Source organism: Solenopsis invicta, chromosome 1 (assembly GCF_016802725.1).
Source record: "Solenopsis invicta isolate M01_SB chromosome 1, UNIL_Sinv_3.0, whole genome shotgun sequence".
NCBI classification, from domain to species: Eukaryota; Metazoa; Arthropoda; class Insecta; order Hymenoptera; family Formicidae; genus Solenopsis; species Solenopsis invicta.
In genome coordinates, this window is record NC_052664.1 from 22,592,327 (window position 1) to 22,614,992 (window position 22,666).

A 22,666-nucleotide genomic window follows, 5' to 3' on the forward strand; every position below is an offset into this window, starting at 1 on the left:
TCTCCTTTTTCTGCCGACATCGCCTCGTGTGCTGCCCTAAGGCGGCTTACACACGCCTACGATTGTACGGCGCGAGGTTTACTACATAGATGGGAAATAATGCATGGCCATTAATATCGTAACGCGGGAAGAATAGATCATAGCCGCGCGATAGAACCCGTAGATAAACGTAACTGCGAGAACAGCGGTAAACGAATATCCGGTGCGATGTGTAGGATTACAGATTCTTTTTTCTTTTTTACGTTATTTGCTCTACTACTCCGGATCTCTTGCGCTTGATCAAAATAGTATCGAGTATTTAGTTGCGAGGTTCGAAATGTCTAAAAGAACCGCTGGTCGTCAGCCGGCCGGCTTCTACAATTTCGCATAGAAGCAAACGTCGCGAACGTCACGAGCGCAGATAAGCCGCGTATTGAATAACGCTTGACAGCTGCATATATTTTAACAGCTGATGACTGTGGAACGCACTACTGGTGCCGATTATACCGCGCTAACGAGAACTGCGGTGGCCCCGAAACAAAGAGCGGCGAGGCTCTCACTTTTCACTGTTGCGGTTTGATCGCCAATATCGCCTGTAATTGCAAGACTTATTCGACGGCACTTGCTCGACAGATAGTGCTAGTCGTTAGGCAGCGCAACCGCAGCGGGTTCGGGAAGGGAAGGCGGGGGCTTGCATTTTATCAGTTACTACATGCCGAATCCACTCGTGCGTGATTTCTAACTCGTTCCGTCAGAATTTAAGTACGCACTGTGACATCGCAGCTACCGAGGTTAATTGAATCTCTTCTTCCCTCTCTCTCGCGTCTCTCTCGCCGCGTAAAGCTTTCGAGTACCGCGACCACTCTCGCACCACTAAAGACAGGGAATTTCGCTGAATCGATACGCGAGTTCATTTATTGACACACCGTTAATTAAATTTGATGGCTTGTGTGAGTATGCCGCGCGCATTCGTAACGCTACTTAAGCCTATCCGCAGCTCTGTATCGCGGGAAAGTGAACGGGAAGCGAGACTTATGGCGATTAATTAATCGCAGGAGGCAATCTTGATTGCGCCAAATTAGTATGTGTCACAGACCGGGTGATGGATATTTCGACGGAGGAATTAAAGCCGTCAGGGAATCCCATACCGCGTGTATTACTCGCCGTTTCGAAGAAGCAATTAAGTAATGGAGTTACCACGAGAGTATACGTGCGGCAAACGTACTATTACATTCGCATACATAAATCACGCGTCATAAATGCATTACCTTCCAACGCGCGAATCGGCAACAACAAAATAAGGGGTTGTATTAAAATCGATGTGTTTTCTGGTAATGGAAAGACACGGTCACTTTTGATGTAAAACGCGCGACAGTAGTAAATTTAAGTGCATTTTAATAACATGCTCTGGTGCAGTTATTAAAACAAAATTAACGAGGCAATGATGTTGACGATAAGATTAGTAAAAAAAAAAAAAAAAAATGTTTTGTGATTTTTCATTTGACACGTCGCAAAATGCATTTACCTCACGATTCCTACGGACAGGTTTACACGACGAAATTGCACAGGATAGCAGATTTCAAAGGCCAACGGGCGACGTGTGTGTAATTTTTGTTTCCAAGCATTTACTCGAAAGACTTTTTTGAAAATCGAGTCGTGCGCATTAAAAGAAGAATTTAATAATATTAATCAAACTTTGATGAAGTAATTTCAATTAAATATTTGGTTAATGTAACGTAATATTTAGTATAATATTTAATAATAATATTAATACGGTAACCAAACGATTACTAAATATTACTAAATATTTCATTATATTAACCAAACATTTAACTGAAATTATTTCACTGAAGCTCGATTATCATAACCAAATTCTTTTTTTCAATATGAAAAACAATAAATCGATAGTAATATTTATATCTAAAATATACATATACATATCGAATATCATATATATTTTCTATTATATATACGTATACGTAATGTGTATTTTTTTTATATATATAATTTAATTTAGTTTGACTCTATTATTTTCCGTGTTTTATGTAAACTCACTCTTGTATAAAAGAGCGTACTTTGCGCCGTGTGTATTTTTCTACGTTGGGGATTTTTCTTTCAAAGATACCTCTGAAAATCGTCACGCTTGCCATTCCATTGGAGTGCCGGCGGAATTTCTAAGGAAACTCGGATAAATCAGGCACACGTGAGTGTGTGCGTCAGATAAATTCCTACTACGATGTGCTACGATCTCGCGCCTCTTGCTTCTAAGGTGATCGGAGCTAAGAAGCCGGGCAAGATGGCTGCTGAGAAACCTTCCCGAGAACGGTTGACCGTTTTCGTCGGAATTACCGGTCACGAGTCTTCGAGAAAAAACGGCAGCTTGCAATGGCATAGATATCATCGCATTCGAGCCTCCCTCGAACACTGGTGGGGGCTAATAATTTTGTGCAAATTTCTGTGGTTCACGCAACGGCTTTTTCATTTATTCTTTCGACGATTCAAATTACAAAAATTATTATCAATGTTAATCTAGTTAGTATTATCTCAATTGGTATAATTACATTAGAGTATTATATCATAATTACCACATTATATACCAGTAATTTTTTAATATTTTTAAAAATGTCGCAGACATTCATAATCTGCTTTATTAATTCGCACAATCTGTCTGTTCGAAATAAACAAAGCAGATCATTTAAATCGTTGTTTATCAAGAACAATAATGCAAACGTTGTTAATAAAATAGATCTCTATACGTGAACATGCACAAATTTTAACGCGCCGGTTATATGCATTCGAATATATTTGGATAACATGTTTGATGTTCGCGAAAATATTCCAACGAGCGTGACTCTCGGTGACATTAACAGCTTCAACGTAGCCATCGATCTTTTTCGAACGATGCGTTCGATACGCGTGAAAATTGCATGGTATCGAGATGAGGGCCGTAGCAACACCGTCCGGCGATCGTCCGCGAGCGATCGGCGATAAAACCGCGGATTCCGTACGCATGCGGACGGATATACCGTACGATAATGCGAATATAATGACGACGTAGCGGGCGCAGGTTAACAGCCCACGCCTCGTTCGTCGTTAGCTTCGTTTCGCGTATACCGGCCGCGTGTTTTGCAGTACACACGCGTGTGACACGCACCGCGCGCACGGTGCGTCACAATTCGATACCGCGACACGAAACTGTCTCGGATCGTTTTTTTTTTTTTTTAAATTTAACGAGATATACGCAAATCGGTAAAACGTGACTTCTGCGGCCGTGACGATAACACGCGCGAGATTCCTCGATGTGTTTCAATAATTCACGCGCGAAAGATTATAATTGCGATGCTAATGGTGTAAAGGCCAAACAAGCAAACAATTGGATATCAATTTAAAAAAACGGTTATGTATCTTTGAACATGTGTATTACAACATAATCGTTTGATTAGGAAAATACTCGATGTAGAATTTAAGTAAAACTACAATAAATTGATTCGGACTTGAGCACGCCCGATGTCTCTTCGATTTAATATCGTGATATTACTATTCTTGTTCAACTATGTTTCAAGACCGAAAATTTTACGGTCCGCAATTTCGTGAATTTAAAACTATAGAATATAAAATCACACAAGAAATGTCAGCATTGAAAAAAAAGTGTCAGTGTCAAACTCTTTTGAGTGTAGTTATGATCGTTAAGGCTTTTCAATTATTTGTAATTGTTTTTTTTATTTCAGCAACTGAGATGTTATTTGAGATGTGGCATTACGACACGATCATTATTAACACTTAAAAAAAATTCCCAATTGTTTCGTATTTCTTTTATACTTGTACGGATTTTGCGTACATAAAACGCGATGTGACATTATATACCGATGTCTTATTTATAAGTCTTATTTACTAACGTATATGGATAAGTCTTATTTACTAACGTATATGGAATATATGTATTAATGAATAATTCATTAGCCGATCGATCGAAGCTTATCTCTTCGACATTGGAAACATATTTCATTGTCCGATTATGACTTTGACTGAATCATATTTAATTTAATGATGAAAAAGGCCTCCGTCATCGATACTTTTCGCAAACGAGTCGTTTTTTTTCTTACACACAGGTATTCCCATCGAGCATACGCGAAGGCGAACATAAACTGTCAGTTATTCGTGTTACAAACGCGACACCATCGAGTCGTAAACGGCGCTGCGCTGCCGTCGTGTTTAAAACATCGAAGAAATGCATCCATAACCGAGAACGAAAATAGGCGTGAAAAACAATTGCTTAACATCAATAACATTCTACTAAATAAACGTACGTTTACGCTAATTAGCGGCCGTGTTTTGTAAGAGCATTATTCCCAACAGACGCGCGGCGGTCGCGCTCTGATTTTGCGGATGCGAAAATTCGCCGTTGAGTAACGAGACCGGCGAGAAAGTCCTGCTCGGAGCGTTTCATTTCGCGTGCTCCAGTTTGAGAACATCCCGTATATCATGCACACGTAAGATCCGCCGCGAACGAGCGACCGCGCGAGCAACGGGTCTTCTTCCTCGTAAATACTCGAAGCCGGAACTCGCAATAGCAGCCGCATACCACGCATACCGTGTTCAGCAAAATTACCGAAGGCTGTTGTGCTCTTTTTTTTTCTTTCTTTCTTTTTCGTTTCCTGTACGAATTCGCGCGGCCGGCGTGCATACACGAGTCGTCCTCGTACGTGACTTTCTCGACGTTTGCATGACGTATATCTGTTCCGTAGTTACCGCATCAAGAGAAACAAGCGACAATTTGAGAATATACATGTATCTCTCGCAACAAAGTTACATCGATGGAATAGAGGATAACACACGCGTCGTGCGCGCAATCGACGTAAGTCGACGTTATCGAACTGCACGGCAGTTCGACGACAACGCCTCGAGACGAGCCGCGCGTTTCTGACCCGAGCGAGGGATCACGAGGAAGTGATCGTTCGCAATTAGCCTTACCAGTCACGAGGGAAAGTTGCGGGATACGCTCAAAATTTCGCACTTTCTCCGCGATGTTGCGCGATTACCTTCGCGCGCATGCATGAAACGTCTTTGGGAATCCGATCCCGAACTTTCGATACGCGCAGCTGAAACGTTTCGTAGGCGGACCCGCGCTTACGAATAACTTTCGGACGAAAGATGCCACGCGAGGCAAACGTTGTACGTTGGTGTTCGATGTGGTGCACGCAAGCTTCGCGTGCGTAAGCTTCGAGCGGCGTTTTTCTCACGTTGGAGGAGAACCACTTGAAGAAATCTTGCGGTCTTGTATTGTGATCTTTGCGCTTTGTATACCTAGCTCTTTGTCCCATTGAAAACTGTGCGAAATCTCTTCGCGGTGCTCCTATAGAAAGTAATTTGCTCATTACTACTGTTAAGTTTTATTTAACGAGCCAACGTACGCCGGTATGCAAGAGAAATAAAAGAGACTGCTATACGTCCAATTTTGATATGTATCACGATGCATATCTACCTTTGCGTATACTTTACAACCTTCTTATTACACCGTGAGGCGCATTCATTTTTGCCAAGTTTCGAAAATCACGCGCAGCCTACAAACTCGCTTTCCAAATCGGAATATCACGCGGGAAAGTAACAGAAAATCGGAAAAAAATCATCTGAACCAAGACTAATGTATTTGTTCTTTCATTGTTGCAGGGTACAATGAGCCTAACCAAACGTATAGACGAGATCAGGTTGCTCGAATCACGTAAGAGCGCACGACTCGCCGATCAGGACACGGATTTCGCCAGGCTTGCCGATATGGCTGGCGATCGTAAGCGAGCGTCCTCCCACTCTATCGACGTGCCACACGTGATGGCGTAAGTTTTCCTCTTCTTTCCCTATTACTGTCGCTTATCGGGAATGTTTTTATGCTCGGCCGCAGCAGATAAGGTCGAAAGTAACTGCTGCCGATTGACAATAAACTTGTGCCGAGACAAGCGGAATTGTCCCTTTAAACGTCGTTTAAAAGCAAAATACAGTTTGCGGAGTGGCACGACTCTCACTCTTGACTTGATTATGCAAATCTCACGTCTTTTCCCCGCGAAAGTTATTCAAGCGTTTCGTGTTACGTTTTGAATTTTTAATTTACGTGTCGTATCTGTAATATTGCATTTTGGCGCGTATAACTTGCGAGATATTGCCTCGAAATCGTAAATAGGTCGCGAAATTCTCGAAAAAGGAGCGAAATATTATTCGATTCGATTATTGAGGAAATATATCTTTTGTTCCCGTTTACATTTTTTTCAGTAAATTTTTGACTTCTGCAGTAATATGTAACATAAATTTTCTAGATCGACCTGCTACCCTTATCTTAGTCCCATCCAACTTCACAAGCGTGATCCTCATGAATTCAACCTAGTCAACATCTTCCTCATGTTGCATCATAACGCGTTGTTCTTTAGGATTCTTTTTTTTTGCATCGAAGATTCAAAGCGACGGGAGTATAATTTTTATTCAGCATACAAATCTAGTTTCGCGTTGCAATTAAGTCAATTATCGATTAACTTTTTAAAATAATAATAAATAATAATAGAAATGTAATCAAAGATAACGCACACGTGTAACTCTTCTCTATGTAACAAAACTGAAATATAAAAAAAAAAAACCTATTTGCCAGACGAGTCGTACGTATTTTGCTGCCAAACGCTTCACATGTCAAAGGCATTCTAACAATCCGACGTGTGCCAAAGGTCACTGTCAGGTGCGACGTGCTTTGATTATGTGAAGTTATTAGAATACCCTTTCTCCATGTCAGGCTTCTTTCTCTCGTCGCGTAATACTGACAGGTACAGGTCTCTGCATATTTTCCCCACGTAAAATATAAAATTATATATATATATAGAGAGCCATGTGTGTCCTGAAGATCGAACGTATTCGATGCTAAAGATAAAAAGCTGAGCATCCGCGTGATGCATAAAGCAAGAACGAAGGAGCGTCCGTTTGTGGATCGTTAGACCGTGAATGCACCCTCGCCGGGCACCTGTCTCTCACCTTTATACGGCACGCAACTCCCCAGAACGCTTTACGCCTCACCCCCGTTGAATGTCAGTGAATATTCGCTGTAGGGGCGCCGCGGTAAGGTATAGCCGACGGATATTTTAGTGAAAAAAACGTGCAACGCAACAATGCCTTCGTGATTGCAATTTCCTGCTCGAAAGTCCTACTCCAATCGTACAATTGTGCTGCATCAGTTAAGCACTGTGAATATATGTGCATGTATACGTATATATACACACATTCCAATAAATATAATCTAATAATCTGATCTTGCGTTATTATTTCGAAGTACTTAAATCAGTGCAGCATCAAGAACCGTATGATTGGAGCAAGGATTTCTAAGAATAAGTAAAACAAACTGCAAGATTTACGAATAATTTAGTACTTTGATACATCGTAATTTTATATTCATGAATGAATGGATGAATAACGATATTCCGTGCTGTTATGTTAATGTTACGCGTTCTATATCGTTGCTTGAATTATTTTTACATAGAATTCATTCGAATCTCGAATGAAATCGCCGTCGCGAGATCCGCTTATAAGATTACGCGATTGAAAAACAATGAAGTTTCTCGTTCCGCCTACTCTTATGTGGCGAGGTGTCTGGAGACTGCGACCTGGGATCCCCATCATTTGAGACGAAATTTTCTTGTCGTCTCCTCTATCCTCTTTGTCGCCGTCCGAAAAGGATGGAACGCGCAGGGCGACGAACTCGAAGGTTAATGGCCCCCTTGGCTTTTCGTTTAGTATGGTCGGTCCTTGACCCGAGGATCCTCTGGCAAAGGATATAGGTAGAGATTTGTACAATATCCGACGGTCAGACGGCAGTTGAACGCCGGTAGAAAAATGCCGATGCTTTTCGGTAGAGCGTGCACATACCTGGCCCTGGCACGACCTGCCCCACGTGAAAGGAAAGGTCGTCGAAGAGAAATCGAATGCCTTCCGAAGCGCGATGGTATCGGTGACGAAAGCGTGCGCGAACCCGGGCTACCGTTTAGCGAGACCTTGTATCGCGTCCAAGGTTTTAACACACCGTTAGATTAATCGAGCCATTGTACGAACGTTAGACAAATCGTAACGATAAAAGCGAGCTTTCTCTCCGCAATTTTATTAAAATTCTCCGTCTGGATGTGTTCGCAGAAAAGTGCAATGATGCAAGTTCCAATTGATTCGAATATCTCTCTCGCAAAGTAAATAATGACTACTACGTAAGCAAGACGGAATATATTTTTAATATACACGTTATATCACGGCATTTTATATAAAGAAGCCGGTTCTTTGCGAAGTTGGCTCGATTCTAAACGACGGACTCGAGGGAGTTAGAAAACTCGATTCACATAAGTGACTTGCACCAAGGTATTTCTCCGTTACGTCGTTGAGGCACCGTTTATTCTTTCTACCTTTCACACGCAACCGTGCACGCCACATGGTGCAACGTGAGTACCTGCGCGTGCGGGTTTGCGATAATTGATGCCGGCAAATTGAGCAACGTAGCAAGCACTCTCTTTCCCCTCCCGTGACGTAATTCCGTGCACTCTCCGCGAAACGATAATCAACATGCCGGATGGTTTTTATACTGTTTTGGCTCTCGCTCGCGATTACTTCGTTTCAAGCCGCTAGTTCGTAACGAAAACAATCAGGCTTGACGATGAACGAAGAAAAATAGCTACCCCGTAATAACCGCGATGTTCGCGTGGATGATTCGACTCGTGCGTTTTCCTCACGGGATACATTTTTAGCCAGTTTGCACACGTCACTCGTTCTCGTGCATCGCTAAAGAGCAAAACGCGTGTGCATGGGGACGCGAGATTGGGATCGACGAACGCGACGGGACGCGACGGGACGCGACGGGACGCGATGGGACGCGGGAGAGGAGAACGGCGATAGCCGCGAACGACGCGAATAGACACGGGATGTGAATAATCCAAAATATAACTCCACCGACCGAATAACTCCCATCTCCGACCGTACCGCACATCAACGGGCGCAGTGAGTCAGTAGGTTAGCTTACGTAATTTTCGGACGGCAGTTCTCCGCGCACCGGCGAGGAGGCGGAGGCCCCGACTTGTGGTGTCAGGAATTAGGTCGATCAATACTTACGCGGCCGCGCTATATAGGTCAGGTGCACTACCACGCTCCGCGTATGCGACGACGAGCGCTGTCCCCCTTCCCGACACCTAGCAACCCCCACGTGCCACCCACTCCGGTCACGAGCCACCCACCGCCGGGACAAAACTCACCACTCCCGCTTTCAACTCAAAACTCGGCCATTCCCTACTTTCGTTCTCTCGCGTCCCGCTCCACATACCCGCTCGCGGCGCGTTAACGCGTTAATTGACTCCAATCAGCTTGATCCAGCTGGTTCTTTCGAGAGATCGAATTGGGTGGTCGTTATCGCGGTTGTTAGTGCCAGGAATTGTCCTGGCATGCGTGAGACCGTTCGTTGTGAGACCGTTCGTTCCCTCTTCATATTGGCAATGATAGTAATGGGAGACTGCGGAAGTGAAGAGATCGAATAAATGACACTTTTCTCGAAATCCAACAATCGTCGCGATAATAAAAAATACTTTCTACAGATTAATTGTTCAAGAATCTTTGAAAATCTTTGATTCTTCTATGCGTGTCAGGATAATAACGTCATTCTTAAATTCTATTTTGCATTAACGTTAAATGTTAATATTTACTAAATGCTGAAAAATAATGATAATTACTTGATCAAATATACCAAATGTTCGGTCGCGCGAACGCACATGATTATCTGAAAACGTTTTGAAGGAGAAACAAGAAATGCATGAGTCACGTATGGCTTCGTACGTTGTATACATTGTGCTAAGTCGAGCTAAGCTATTTGCTCCATGACCCACAATAATCATCAAGGTGTCGAGACGCGGACAGAGGAAGCATTTTGCAAAGCGAGGAAGGTTTCGCGCGCCGTTCAAGCCGAGTACACATACGAATGTTCTGTTACTCAATCCAAAACGTGCTAAATCTTCGCTTCCATAACAGGAACTTGACCTAGGCCAACGATGTTCACCGTGAGCAACCAAACCTCGCGCAGAGGTGTGCGAGACCGAAGATAGAAATATTAGAGGATAGTCCGTAACCGTCCGCAACCTAGACACACACTCGCCAAGGTCCCGCGCGACAAAATACGCCGGCACCAGCGCGCGCGCGATCTTGACCTACACAGCGCGCGACATGCAGATGTCATTTTGATCATGTAACGGCCTCGTGCGAAACGAGAGAAAAATGAGGATTGTACGAGCGCATTATGTAAACCGTGATGGTACATTACATATACCCCTCTCCCTCGCCAAAAAAGTTCCATAAATCCTAAAGCTGAGAACACCGTGTGACGGCACGGCAGTGGCACGGCGGAACCGGTACACACACATGCACACATACACGTCGCGTACGCATACGCATGCACGCCCCGTAGATCATTCCGAAGCGTGTAAGCAGCAAGGTGTAGTGCCGGTCTTATCAGCGTTACACGCCGTTTCCACACCGCACCCTCATTCATATTTCACCGTTTTGCTATCGCATCGTGACGTCACACCCATGGACGCACGACACGTGGACGCACGACACGCTTCCGGTTTGCCACCGTTCGCCCGTTCGCCCGTTCGTCCCTCTCACGCAGTTAGGAAATTTGTGAATAGGTAGAGTCGCCCGGCGTCGCCCGTTGTCGATGTCTCGCGACGTCTTGTGACGGGATGTTGCACGAGGGGTCGAGGCGGTGGTGATATGCGGCGGTGGGTGGGTGGTTAAGGTGGCCAAACAAACTGTAGGTCGTGTGTCAGACTGGGGGGCCGCGGATCTAGGTCGATCGATACAGCTACGTACCTACCGGCGCACCGGATAAATGGGTCAGGTACACGGAGGGGAGGGGTACGAGCTTCGTTTTCATCCCGCTCGTTCTCGTTCCCTCCGCTTCGTGTCACCGTGTACGCGGCACCTTGCATTTGCGCGATCACGACGAGTCACTACTTGTTGAAGAAGGAGATGGAAAAGACGATAGAGGAGAGCACGAAGAAGAAAGAGATGAAAAATAAAGGAAGGAAATTTTCTCTGGAACACACAGGTCTCCCGTCCTTTCCCCACGCGGCGCTCGGTCAAGGGGTAGGTTGCATCTAGCCTAGATGGCAAATCTGGGACAATGAAACCGTTACACGTGTACCAACACACGTTGTATGCATAGTGGTATGAAAGATGCGAAGACCTTGTCCGGGGAAACTTTTCTTACGAGGGACCGTTGGGGCGGATAAAGCGATCTCTTGTTTGCTGCTAAGTGAGTCTACTTAGGGACAAGGAAATACTCTCCAATACATTTACAATAACAGTATCTTTCACCTATAGCTCTTGCACCGGAGTACATTTCCTTAATGATAAACTCCTTAAAGTAGTTCTTGTTCAAATTAGCAGCGAAGGGTATTGGAGATCTTTCTATCAGTTCCGAGGAACAGAGCTCGACGCGAGTAAAAAAAAAAGAGAAGCAAATTACGAATTGTAATTAAAACGTCATGTAAAGACATTTTAGAAAAAATTCTATTTACAACTGAACAATCCCACCGCTCATATACTTTTACGTATTACTGTAGATGCTTATAATTTTATTCAACTTTAGCCGCGCTCTACTTCGAAGGTTACAGTCATTTTATATTTTTATATTGTCGCTTGACATTGAGTTTTTTATTATCACATCGATAACTAGTTTCTGGAAGATTATTTTCGAGATCAATGATAGTCAGTATACCTAGCTTCGTTCGAACGATATTCTACGAGTTTCAGGAGTAATAAAAAATGAAGAAAAAGTGAAAGATCCTGCCGACTCGTTACATATTCTCTCTCTCCTTGGAAAAAAGACAGAGAAACGCGTCGTGGTCCCGTGAATCCGATAACATGGAATTCTGTACGTCTCGACTTCGCTTTCGCAAAGGATGACGAGCGAAATGGCGATTCCCGTATATCCTACGGGAGAAAATGGATTTCTAGCACAAGGACGTCGGCAACGGGGCCGAGTCCTTCGAGCGTTCCCGTAACGTAAAGCGGGGAATTGGGTCGCCGAGTGAGGCCGGCGAAGTTGAAATCAGGTTGGCCGGGTTGTCCTGACGCGAAATCAGGCCGCTCAATACAGGCCAGCCGGCTGCCGCGTTCCCGTATCCAACGCGACTGACCCCCGCTGTACGACTCCGTAACCCGGATATCGCCGGAAACTGGATCACCCCCCTCTGTACGCGTGTACCCAAGTTCCGTACGCGCGTCTCCCGAGGGAGCCGCACGCCCCCGCCGGCCTTGCTCCCGGCGGCGGTCTCAGGAGAGCGCGATCCATCGCCACCACCTTTCCACCGCGAGAAGGTGCCGTTCTTGCGCACGCGAAGGCTTAAGGAGGGCGCGGATCTTGGGTCGCGTGCACGGTATTCGCACGGTCCCGCTTTATGCGCCCGCGGGGGGAGAGGTTGCGCACACGGGTGAGCGGGAGGTGACGTTGAAACTCGTGCACATGAATCTTACACCGTCGTATCGCAACCTCATCGAGTACGATATCGCAACGTAACTGCTCCCATAAAGAAAAAAAAAATAAAATAAAAGTAATAATAATTCCGTTGAACGTCGATCGAATCTTTTTCCTTGGTGTTTTTCGAAAAAACAAGGCACCACTTTTGGTTTAAGCAAGGTCTTTTAAATTAAACGAATAAATAAAGAAAAAATCAACACGACAAAGATGAAAATCCATAAAGATTCTTATTTTTATTATAGATGGTTCAACATGCTCGCATTTTCTGATATGACATCACACTTAAAGTATGATCCATGATGCGAAAATACAAACGCTATCTCAAACGCGAATGGACAAACAAGGTAGACGCGAGCTAAATGCTTCACGTCGCAAGCAAATGGCGCCACATTAATCCTTATGTGGACGATACTTAACGGTGCAAACGAGAGACCCCTCATGTACACGTGCACGAGCTCCATCGGACCGTTGGATGGTAACCTAGTTTTGCGTGCGCTGAAACATTCAGCGACCCAGTTACCCCGCGGCGGGGATACCGCGCCGCGAATACGGATCAACAAGCTTCCCGACCTATATAACGTCCCGGATCCGCGGGCTGCATTTCCGAGCGCGAAAACGTGCGCTCCGGAGGGATCGATCCGTTCGCGCGTTGCGAACGTCGCGGCGCGCGCCGTCGCCGTCCCCTCGCGGTCCTCCGTCCTCTGTTCGACCATCCGACCGACAGAGCGCATAGAAAACTTTATCGCGCTTTCCACGTGAAAAATCGCGGCCAGCGAATGGAGCCACTTCTCGGATCGCAGAATCCCGGCCCCGAGCTGTGTATAAAAGTTAATGTTAAGTTTCCGCGGACATTTTTTCACGCAAGTCTAACTCGAACGCGGATATGAACCGTGCTCATTGTCGGAAGACGGAGGACTGTTAGGATTATAATACGTAAAACGCATAGTCTAGCGTAAGCTTACCATGAGACTGCTGGAACAATGATCATCTTACGTAAATCAATGTGACAACGCTTTGTACTGGATGCTTATTGGTTTAGGCGGTCTTGTGTCAAGCCTGTGCATTTTGTGTTCAAGGACCGTTAACAGTCTTCCGTCTAGGTTACATTACGCGAGCATTATTGCAGGCACATCGACGATTCGCGATTCGAATTTCTAGCCCGCGCCCGAGACAATCGTTCGGTGAAAAAAGGAGGAGAGAAATCGGCGGACGTGCGCTTAACGACCCATAAACCGGCTGGGCCATGTATCTGTCGCTGCGTGTAACGCGTAACTCACGCGCTCGTCCTCCAACTGATCGCGTTGCGTAACGTTATGTCACGACGCTAATAGCACCGCGTGTACACGTCGGCTATGCAGGCGTGTGTACCACTTTACGATTTCCAACGAGCTCGATTGACTTGTCAGAAGGTGCGATACGTATCGGCGCGACGGCGCATAGCGTGGCCGCATAGCGGATAGATACGCCGTACCATGAAGCCGTTCCCTCGTTAATGGCTTTATGGTCACCTCAGACTCTGCTTGTGCAAAGATCGGCCGTCAATATTCATTCGAATAACTGATTTCATCGAAAAATCAATGTCTTCTCCTTTTTTTTTTAAGATTATCAATATACTCATATAAATTTATAAAAATTAATTAGGGCAACACAGACTTACAGATTTTGTGACTTTACTCTTCTTCTCTAACTTCTCTACCTAAATAAGAAATTATTAGATTGGTATCAAAAGTTCACAAGTTTTGCATTAAATAAAAAAAAAAAAAAAATTAGGAAGACAAAGTTTTTTGAAAGGGAGAATAAACAATTCTTAAGTAAAAAAAAGAAAAAAAGTATTTTGAAGTCCGTAACGACAATCTTGCTCTGATTTTGTTAAAATTTTATTTTCAACTTTGATAAATAAGACTAACATTTTGCACTGACCTAACGCAAAAATTATTTAAAGCATAAGAAGTTTCCCACGTTAATTATTAATGCAATTCGCGAGCTCTTCGTGTTACAACACATTCTTGTCGAAGAAAAATAAGTTTTTGTTGGCAAAAGTCGCGTAAATGTGCTTATCATCGTAAAGCTTATCATCGTAAAGCTGGTACACAACGGAACGTAAAGAGTAGTTAACTTATGGACGCGAGTATACTCGTCAACTGGCGTTGCATTAACGCGACAATCAGAGTGAAGGAAAAGAAAGGAAAGGTCCTCGGCCGAAACCTCAATTCTCACGACCTAATTTTTTTTCTGCCGCTCGCACGCAATTTGCGATACTCGAAAACGGACATCGAAGGATTTTGCGGTCCCAGTCGACCTTGGGGCGTTTCGGTAAATTCGTAATTCCAAAGTTCACTTACAATTAGTGACAAGTAAAAGGGACCGTGATGAGCCAATTTTACTTTTCTCCTCGTCGTTGTAAAATTCCACGCGCAAAACGCGACCGCGATCGACAAGCTTCCGCCTCGTTCCGCGGCTGCAGGCAAGGACACGTGTCGGCGAGTAGAATCTATACAACCTTTTTTCCGGACGGTATTTAGCTACATGCATTTATTAAGATACGTTTTTTTCTATTGTGTTTTGAAGTTGTTATTGCTTAATAATTGATATTACGAGATATCGTGAATAATTGGTATTATATAATACGATGACGGTGTATTTGTAACAAACCGACTGGTAGGCGTGCATACTTTACATACTAATTTTCAATGTCAGTTCGTTGGAAGTATTCAGCGCTATTTACCCACGTATATTCTTCTTCAAAACCAATAATCTGGAGAAGGTCAGATCTGTTTGATTTCGTACATTATAAATTTGCGGATACGACAACACTGCGGATCTCTCTTCAACGTATTCGTGCGACACGAAGGTAAAAAAGAGACCAGATTTAAGGGATTGAAACGTACAGGCATGGACGGAGACTTTCTTACGGAGCTTTCCACATCCAGAATTCGGAGTATTTAAAAGAAATAAATTAATTTTTGATAAATTTTAAGAAAATTCAAGTGACTTGATAAAAAAAAGTATTTGATTATGGTGCCTATACAGAGAAAAAAATTAGTGTCAAATCAACAATTCATTATTTCATATATAAGCAAGAATATAAAAAATCTTCTTGGAAGAATTTATAATCTTAAACAGACATAATTTGCTAACGTGCAGAAATTTTTTTCTTCATGTAACTAAATTATATAAGCAAGAATATAAGATTTTATATTCTCGCTTATGTATGAAACAATGAATGTTGATTCGAAATTAATTTTTTTTTTTTTTTTTCTATGAACGTTGCACGCTACAACACATGCAACAAAAGAGATTAAAACCTCCCGCTTGCATAAGATACTCCACACCTAGAAAAGTAAAAAAAATCTCCGTCCCTGCGTATACAGGCATAATTCGCAGTCAAGCGTGCCGAATGCGTACAGGACGCAAGCGGAACGCGGCAGGGTTAAGGGGATAGATAAAATCCGATCCGACGAGTAGTAATGGATAGAACTCGTCCGAGTGAGCGGTAAATGACGCGTTTTCCGGCGGTTGCTTCTTATTTTCCACGGGCACTCCCGAACGAATTACGCGTCGATGGATTTCTTCGCGCAAGAAGTGCCGGGTTCTTCTTAATTATCGCCGTGTGCCGATTATCTCCAAGCTCAATCCCTCAATCCGTATCGGTGTAATTCACGTATACCGGGTAACGGTAATACCTTCGCCTTAAAAGAGTAAACGACTTCGACCCGCTTCCCCTCGCGGCGTTCTAATTAAACTCCTCGAATGTGCTGCTTCCGCGGCAATCATAAGGCGATCGTAATCTTGCAATTAGCGAGCAACGGACGTGCAAGTGTATCGAGTGAATCGCGAGTCCGGGAGAATGTGGAAAAAAACTGGGAACGCGAAGGCTTGCGAGAAATTTTTGGAATGCCCAGCGGACAGAAACAAAGAGAGCGTCACGTAATTGGCGTCATTTATTTATCGTACTATCATTCGCCGAGAAAAAAAAGAAAGAAAAATTGTTAGCACGGCAAAATTCTCGATAAAGAAGGAGCGGCTTCGATTTCGAAGTGGTTCGTAAAAGTCGTCTCGATAGAAACCCGAGGCGTTACTGCATCAGCTCGAAGGAGTAACCTTCGCCTGCCTTCTCGCCTGTTCTAAGTGGCGCGACACATATAACGGTTGATACACGGGGGAAACGGGACAGCTGTGCAGAAGTGTGTGCTTGGGAGGTGTTGCTTTCGAAATACCGGCTGGTACGTGCGTCATTCTCTATGCCGGCCGGCGTTCTATGTTTCACTTTCGACTCTCGATGTACCGCTCCGGGAGTGGAACGGCTGGCTCAGCGGCAGCGACGACGGCGACGGCCTTGACTACGTCGTCGTTTTCGCGCCCTCTCTCTCATGTTTTTTTGTCCTTCATGAACTCGAGAGGGTCCACACCACCTTCCTCGGAAGAGTCCTCCGCTAGTCTTAGCAGTGCACAATAATCATCCCGAAAGCTGCATCAGCAGCGATGTAATGCATTTATGCGCTATCTTTGAGAGAAAAGATGCGCAATTCTTGTCAAAATGGCAAAAGTTAGGCTGTCCAAAGTTTCCAATGACTCTATGTTATAAGTTGAAGAAAAGTTACATCGAGTTTGAGGAAGAAATTGCTATTAAAATATATTTTTTATTCAATATTTATGTAATTAAAACGATCCTTCTCATCTTTCATTTATTATTGCATCTAGACGCATCTATATCGCGGTAACTTTAAGAGGAAGGGATGTGTTATGCTATCAAAGGTCGTTTTTCGTAAGATATTACGTTAACTATATTTATAATCATTTGATTGAAATGAGAAGACACCATTTTCAATGTGCAACTTTTAAATAAACTTGTTTAAACCCAAAATAGGTTGTGCCGTATTGTATACTTGTATCTCCTGTTGATTTACGTTCAACACACATTTCATCTGGTCACTTCGTCCGGTCGGAGAAAGCACTCGTAATCGTAGAGGAAACGATGCCGAGCGGTGCGGGCGTCTATATACAAACGGTACATAGCTCACGTGCAGTATTTACACGGAAATCTATAGTCTTTCCTGGAAAAGTTACTATATCGGCTTATAGGTTCCCTGCCACTGGGTGTTACCGTACGACAACGGCGATCTCGCTTGGTGCTCCGACGAAGTGAAACGGAGAGACGGCGAACGTATCATTTTATGCGGTTTCAGGAAAACGTAATTCCAGAAACGCCACGCGTAACTCCGGCGTGGATTACCTTCTATGCTGTTATTCGACGAGGGCTCTTAAGGAAATTACTTTGGGCCTTGTTTTGCCACAATGTAGCTCTGTTGCAAGGCCTACCGTTGTGCCACCGTTTCAAAAGTGTTGCCCATTATCTTCGGTCCAAGATCGACTGATCGACGTTTCTCTTCGTGGAACGCGGAAATTCCGAAAATTAATTGCTTTCGCTGAAAAAACGATTATCGAGAACCGAGACAAGGTATCCGTTTTCAGAATACACACACACACACACACGTGTTTCGCGAAAGAGTCTGGAATATTCCTCTCGATTAATTGAGATAAAATCGGAAACTCTTTAATTCGCCGTCGCGAGAATAGATCGTATTTGAAGTAGGGTAATAGAGTTCAATTTAAATGAGCGAGAGTACGTGCAGAGTACGGATGTACGCGTATACGCTATAACATAACGAGACTATAGCACATGTGGTAATGTATATTTCAGATCCAGGAAACGACGGCCAAGCTCGAACAATGATTCCGAACGGGCGTACAGCGGTTGGGGCGAGAGGGTGCTCTGCGGACGTGAGGGTTGTCGCACCAACGAACGCGGTGATTGCATGGACGAATGCGCTGCCGCCCTGGTCCTTATGTCGCTCTCGTGCTCACCTCACAGTCCTCACAACCCCCCGCCACTTCACTGCCAATACAATTACGGTACTGCGCTCATTTCTGACATTCGCATAAAGTACAATATACGTCGTTGAAAGCAGAGGTATATGTAGAGTAAATTCTTTTTTTTTTTACTTGTAATCTTTGAGCCATCAGTTTTCATATCTCTAACAAGAATTCCATGTACGTTGATCTATTTATCTTGCGAGTTCAATCTATTTTTAAGAAACACACACACACACACACATACCAAAGAAAAAAAAAAGTAATTTATTCGATTTATTCGTATAAACGCAAGCCGTCAAATTCATTCGAACTTACCGCGATACCTGGTTGGGTCGAAATGAATTTTGAAGGTATTCGATCTGTGACAGGTTCCTGGGGGAGTCGTGGAGGCGGAGGCGGCGGCATGATCGCCGGCTCACCGGGAGTCGGCGGTATGTCAAATAGCAGTAGCAGCAGCGGGGCTTCCTGGCGAAGTGGCACTCCCAGCCCACCCCTAAGCGAGGAGGGTGTACCGACGAGGAGTTCCCCGTGTCCAGCGACCTCGCATCCCTCGCACAATCAGCCACACTACCCCTACAACGCGTCCGGCTCGTCGTCGAGCAGCACCCCGGGCTCGACTACGTTGGATGAAGGAATAGTACCAGACTATATCGAAGAGCAACACCCACGCAAAAAGGTGAGTAACCTTTTCTGGTGTTCGTTCACCTCCTTCATCGACGGGACGTAGTGCGACGATGTCGATAATCCGCATTGTCCCACGACACCAAATTCGCTGGATGCTAATCGGTTGCTGGAACGAGGAAGTTTCTGGCATCTTCGAAGAAATCCGTTGGACAACTTTTACCGACCTCGTTCCTTACAACCGATTAACATATCATCGTGTACTTCGAAAAGCTTATTTACCTTGCGACCGCTGTAAAGCATTAATGACTTCCGCTGCCTCTTTATCAAATGCTATCGTGACCTTTGAAACTAGTTTTCAGAGTCGCGTGTTCGCGTTACTTCTAGCACCGAACTGCCCTCGCCCGTCATCTTTGAAAGTCTTCATTGACCTTAATCTTCGTGAATAATGTACACTCTTATATCAACGCGCGCCCAATTCAGCTTGCCAAGTCTCTAGACGAAGACAAATGATTTTTGTGAATTTTTATGATTTAATTTTACTAACTGTTGCGATCGTCGCAAATCGACGTGTTTCTGCGATGCGCGTCAAAGAATTTTCGTGCAATTATCCATCAATATCTGAACGATTGATCCAAGTTAAATATCACGAATTTAACTTTACGTGGATCCGCTCGTTGAATTCCTGTATAAGTCGCAGCTGTGAGATTTGACGCGTATTGATAAAAAGGCATTTTCTTGCGCCTTTGCATAAGTGACATAAAGACTTCCGTGAAGCTTACATTAATATCACGCATCCGAGCGACCTTCGGGATGAGAATACAAGTTCGCCGTGATAAAAATCAAGTGGCCTTCGAGAAGCCGCGTCTCCGTGATTAATTCTTTTCGTGTCCGTAGTAGTACTTGGTAGCTTAATTAACGCCAATGCGTGCGCGCAAGTATGATAAGTCTATTGCGTAAGACGTTGGGGCGTGGGGCAGTAGGGTGAGCCTTGCACATTGTACAGTGCGTATATATCGTTCGATCTGGATTAGATCTGGTTCGTTTCTCGGGGTTCTCTCTCGCATTTCTTACATACGGGATTGGAAACCGATTGTAACTTCGATTCGAGTTTAAAGTCGATTTATAGATTCAATTTCCAGACGAAGAATATAATTTACCGCAATCATCGTATTATTGCGAATATAAATGGCACATAAATGGAAAATTGGTGTATCGGAGGCTATTTTCGTTGAATTAACGTTTAACTAATATCACAAATTACACTGGTTTCAAAGTCCGTTTATACGCAAATTACGTCAAACGCAAATTTTGATTCTTTGAAGTGTTCTTTTTATATTGTCAGTACATTGCTTGTAGCATTATTTTTGAAATTGATCTGGTGTCACTTGCAAACTGAACATCTCATATTTGAAACACAACGAATAACATTTTCGATTGATCAATATAATGGACGAACTCGACGGAACTTAATCGACACTGACGAGTACGAACGCAGTTTTTGAGATGATCGCGAACTAGTTTTCTCTTTTCGAGTGGATGTCAGTGAGTCAGTGAAAACGAAGTCGCTTTCGATCGTTTCGTAACGTGAAACGATCGATTTTCATGTAACGCACTGCAAAAGAGAACGAGTCAAGAAGAAAATGAGACGTCACGCATAACTTGACATCATTGGGTTCATACCAACGGACTTTCGTTTGAAGAGCGTTTGCGATTTAAAAAATCAAAATAAAATTTAATTTTGAGATAGCATTTTTACTATAATAAATGTTTAATAGAAGTTATCTATATATTTCAGACTAATTTCAATCATTGTTAAATTCCGTAAATTATTTTCAACATATGTTTTTTCACATCGCCCTTTATTTTCGAGATTTTTCACGGTAATATCCTCTGCAAGTCTCAGATTAGTTCATTTGAGCCAAATGATTTCCTTGAACCGAGTGAACATGCAGAGCAACGCGAAAAGGATATTTTGCATACTGTTGAAAATAGGCGTGAGAGAGAAGGCCGGTGCGGTGGTTCGATTATCTTGTGGATTTAAACCGCGCCAGTTGTTGCGTGCTGGCAGTGACGGCAACGTCCCTGACCGGTCAGAGATGCAGGCGAAAGAGGTCTGCAGAGGCGGCAGGAGTCATCTTCATCTTCATCGTCGTCGTCGTCGTCGTCGTCGTCGTCGTCGTCGTCGTCGTCGTCGTCGTCGTCGTCGTCGTCGTCGTCGTCGTCGTCGTTATGCGTGCCAGCCCGCGCACATGATGATGACATAAGCGCGCCAGCCAAGCCAAGGATGTAAACACGCGCGCGGCGATTTTTTGGTATTTCGTAAGACGACTAACAAGCCGGACCTTGAGGTATTATCGCCCCGCGCTAATCTTAGGTACGCGGCGGTCCCACGCGCTTTTACTGCTTTCGGCCGCTTGCAAGGAAAATCGCGGCTCTTCACGTGACGACGACGACAACGACGACGACGACGACGACGGCAAGGCGGTCGGCGGCGTTCCGCTCTCGAAATAGCCGCTAAGATGAACGTGGCCTCTTAATTAACCGGCCGGATTGGCATCTCTGCTAATAAAACCTGCATCTCTGCTTTATGGCTTTTTCAGATTCGAGCGAAAGTCAACCAGGACCCAATCGAGACGGAGCCAGGCGCTTGCGCGACTTTCGAAAGCGAACAGGTAAGCTCGATTTCCGCTCTCCGCGTAATTGGACACTCGCACGCTCCGGAGCTCTCGCAGATGCGAAATTGCAGGCGAGACTCCTTTTTAACCCTAGTAAGCAGTGTCGGGTTATTTTCGCGTAGATATTGGTAGGAGTGGTTGGATACTTTGCGTGTATAACGTCGAGTCACATTTCTTTTGAAAGTTTTTTAACTATCATAAACTTGTAAGAAAAGACTCGCTTTGATAGATATATTATCACCTAGTCTTTGTATATTTGTTTTAATAATAGATGAGTGCAAAGTATACTTTCCATTTTTTAAGAATGTACTTTAGTCTAGAGCGCGAAAAAGTAGCCTATCTTTAGGAATCCTTTAAAAAAATACTGCTGCACATATATTCTGCGCTTTTACACAGCTACACTTGTACATATTTAATAAATATCTACAAATTTTTGTATGGCTAAATGTTTATTGGTCTTTTTTGTATTACGTAAAAACAAATACACTTTTCAAGTAGATTGACACGATTCCTCAGAAACTATTGAAGCTATCAACTTCAACTTTTACGTAGAGGAAAATCCAATATCTACATAAGTCTCCTGAAGAGACACCTTATCTTTTGGAAACTGAACATTGTAGTTTATTAAGACTGATAAAATATAATCTACTTAAATAATTAACAAAGTAAAAATCCATACAATTTATACATAGCTTTCAATTCGAAAGCAATCTAAACAGTGTCGATATTGATGAATATGATTAAAGAGCCAGAGATGTGATGTGTTTGTTGCCATGTCTCATTAACATTTCAAAATTCCACAGGGAATATTACCGACCATTTCCGACGCTTATTTATGTTTGTAATAATCCTAGTTCGGGCAATAAACAAGACACGTATTTTACATATACGCAAAAGTTGAAGACGATAGCGTTAATAGTTTCTGAGAAATCGTGTCAGCCGATTTGAAAAATGTGTTTAAATTTATATAACGCAAAAGTAT

At 43.7% G+C, this 22,666-nt stretch overlaps 2 protein-coding genes across 2 annotated transcripts in view; one reads left to right on the forward strand and one right to left on the reverse strand.

Annotated features, from left to right (window-relative positions):
• Positions 1-14,319, reverse strand: part of LOC105203738 (leucine-rich repeat-containing protein 52) — a 61,709-nt gene extending 47,390 nt beyond the window's left edge. Inside the window, exon 1 of the mRNA XM_026131329.2 lies at positions 13,474-14,319. Coding sequence (XP_025987114.1) covers positions 13,474-13,476 — 3 coding nt within the window. The 5' untranslated portion in view covers positions 13,477-14,319. The remainder of the gene's footprint in view (positions 1-13,473) is intronic.
• LOC105203739 (zinc finger protein 395) overlaps positions 1-22,666 on the forward strand; it is a 95,688-nt gene that overhangs the window by 37,749 nt on the left and 35,273 nt on the right. The window contains exons 2-5 of the mRNA XM_011172622.3: positions 5,647-5,810; positions 18,213-18,424; positions 18,754-19,061; positions 21,610-21,681. Of these exons, the coding sequence (XP_011170924.1) occupies positions 5,647-5,810; positions 18,213-18,424; positions 18,754-19,061; positions 21,610-21,681 (756 nt within the window). The remainder of the gene's footprint in view (positions 1-5,646; positions 5,811-18,212; positions 18,425-18,753; positions 19,062-21,609; positions 21,682-22,666) is intronic.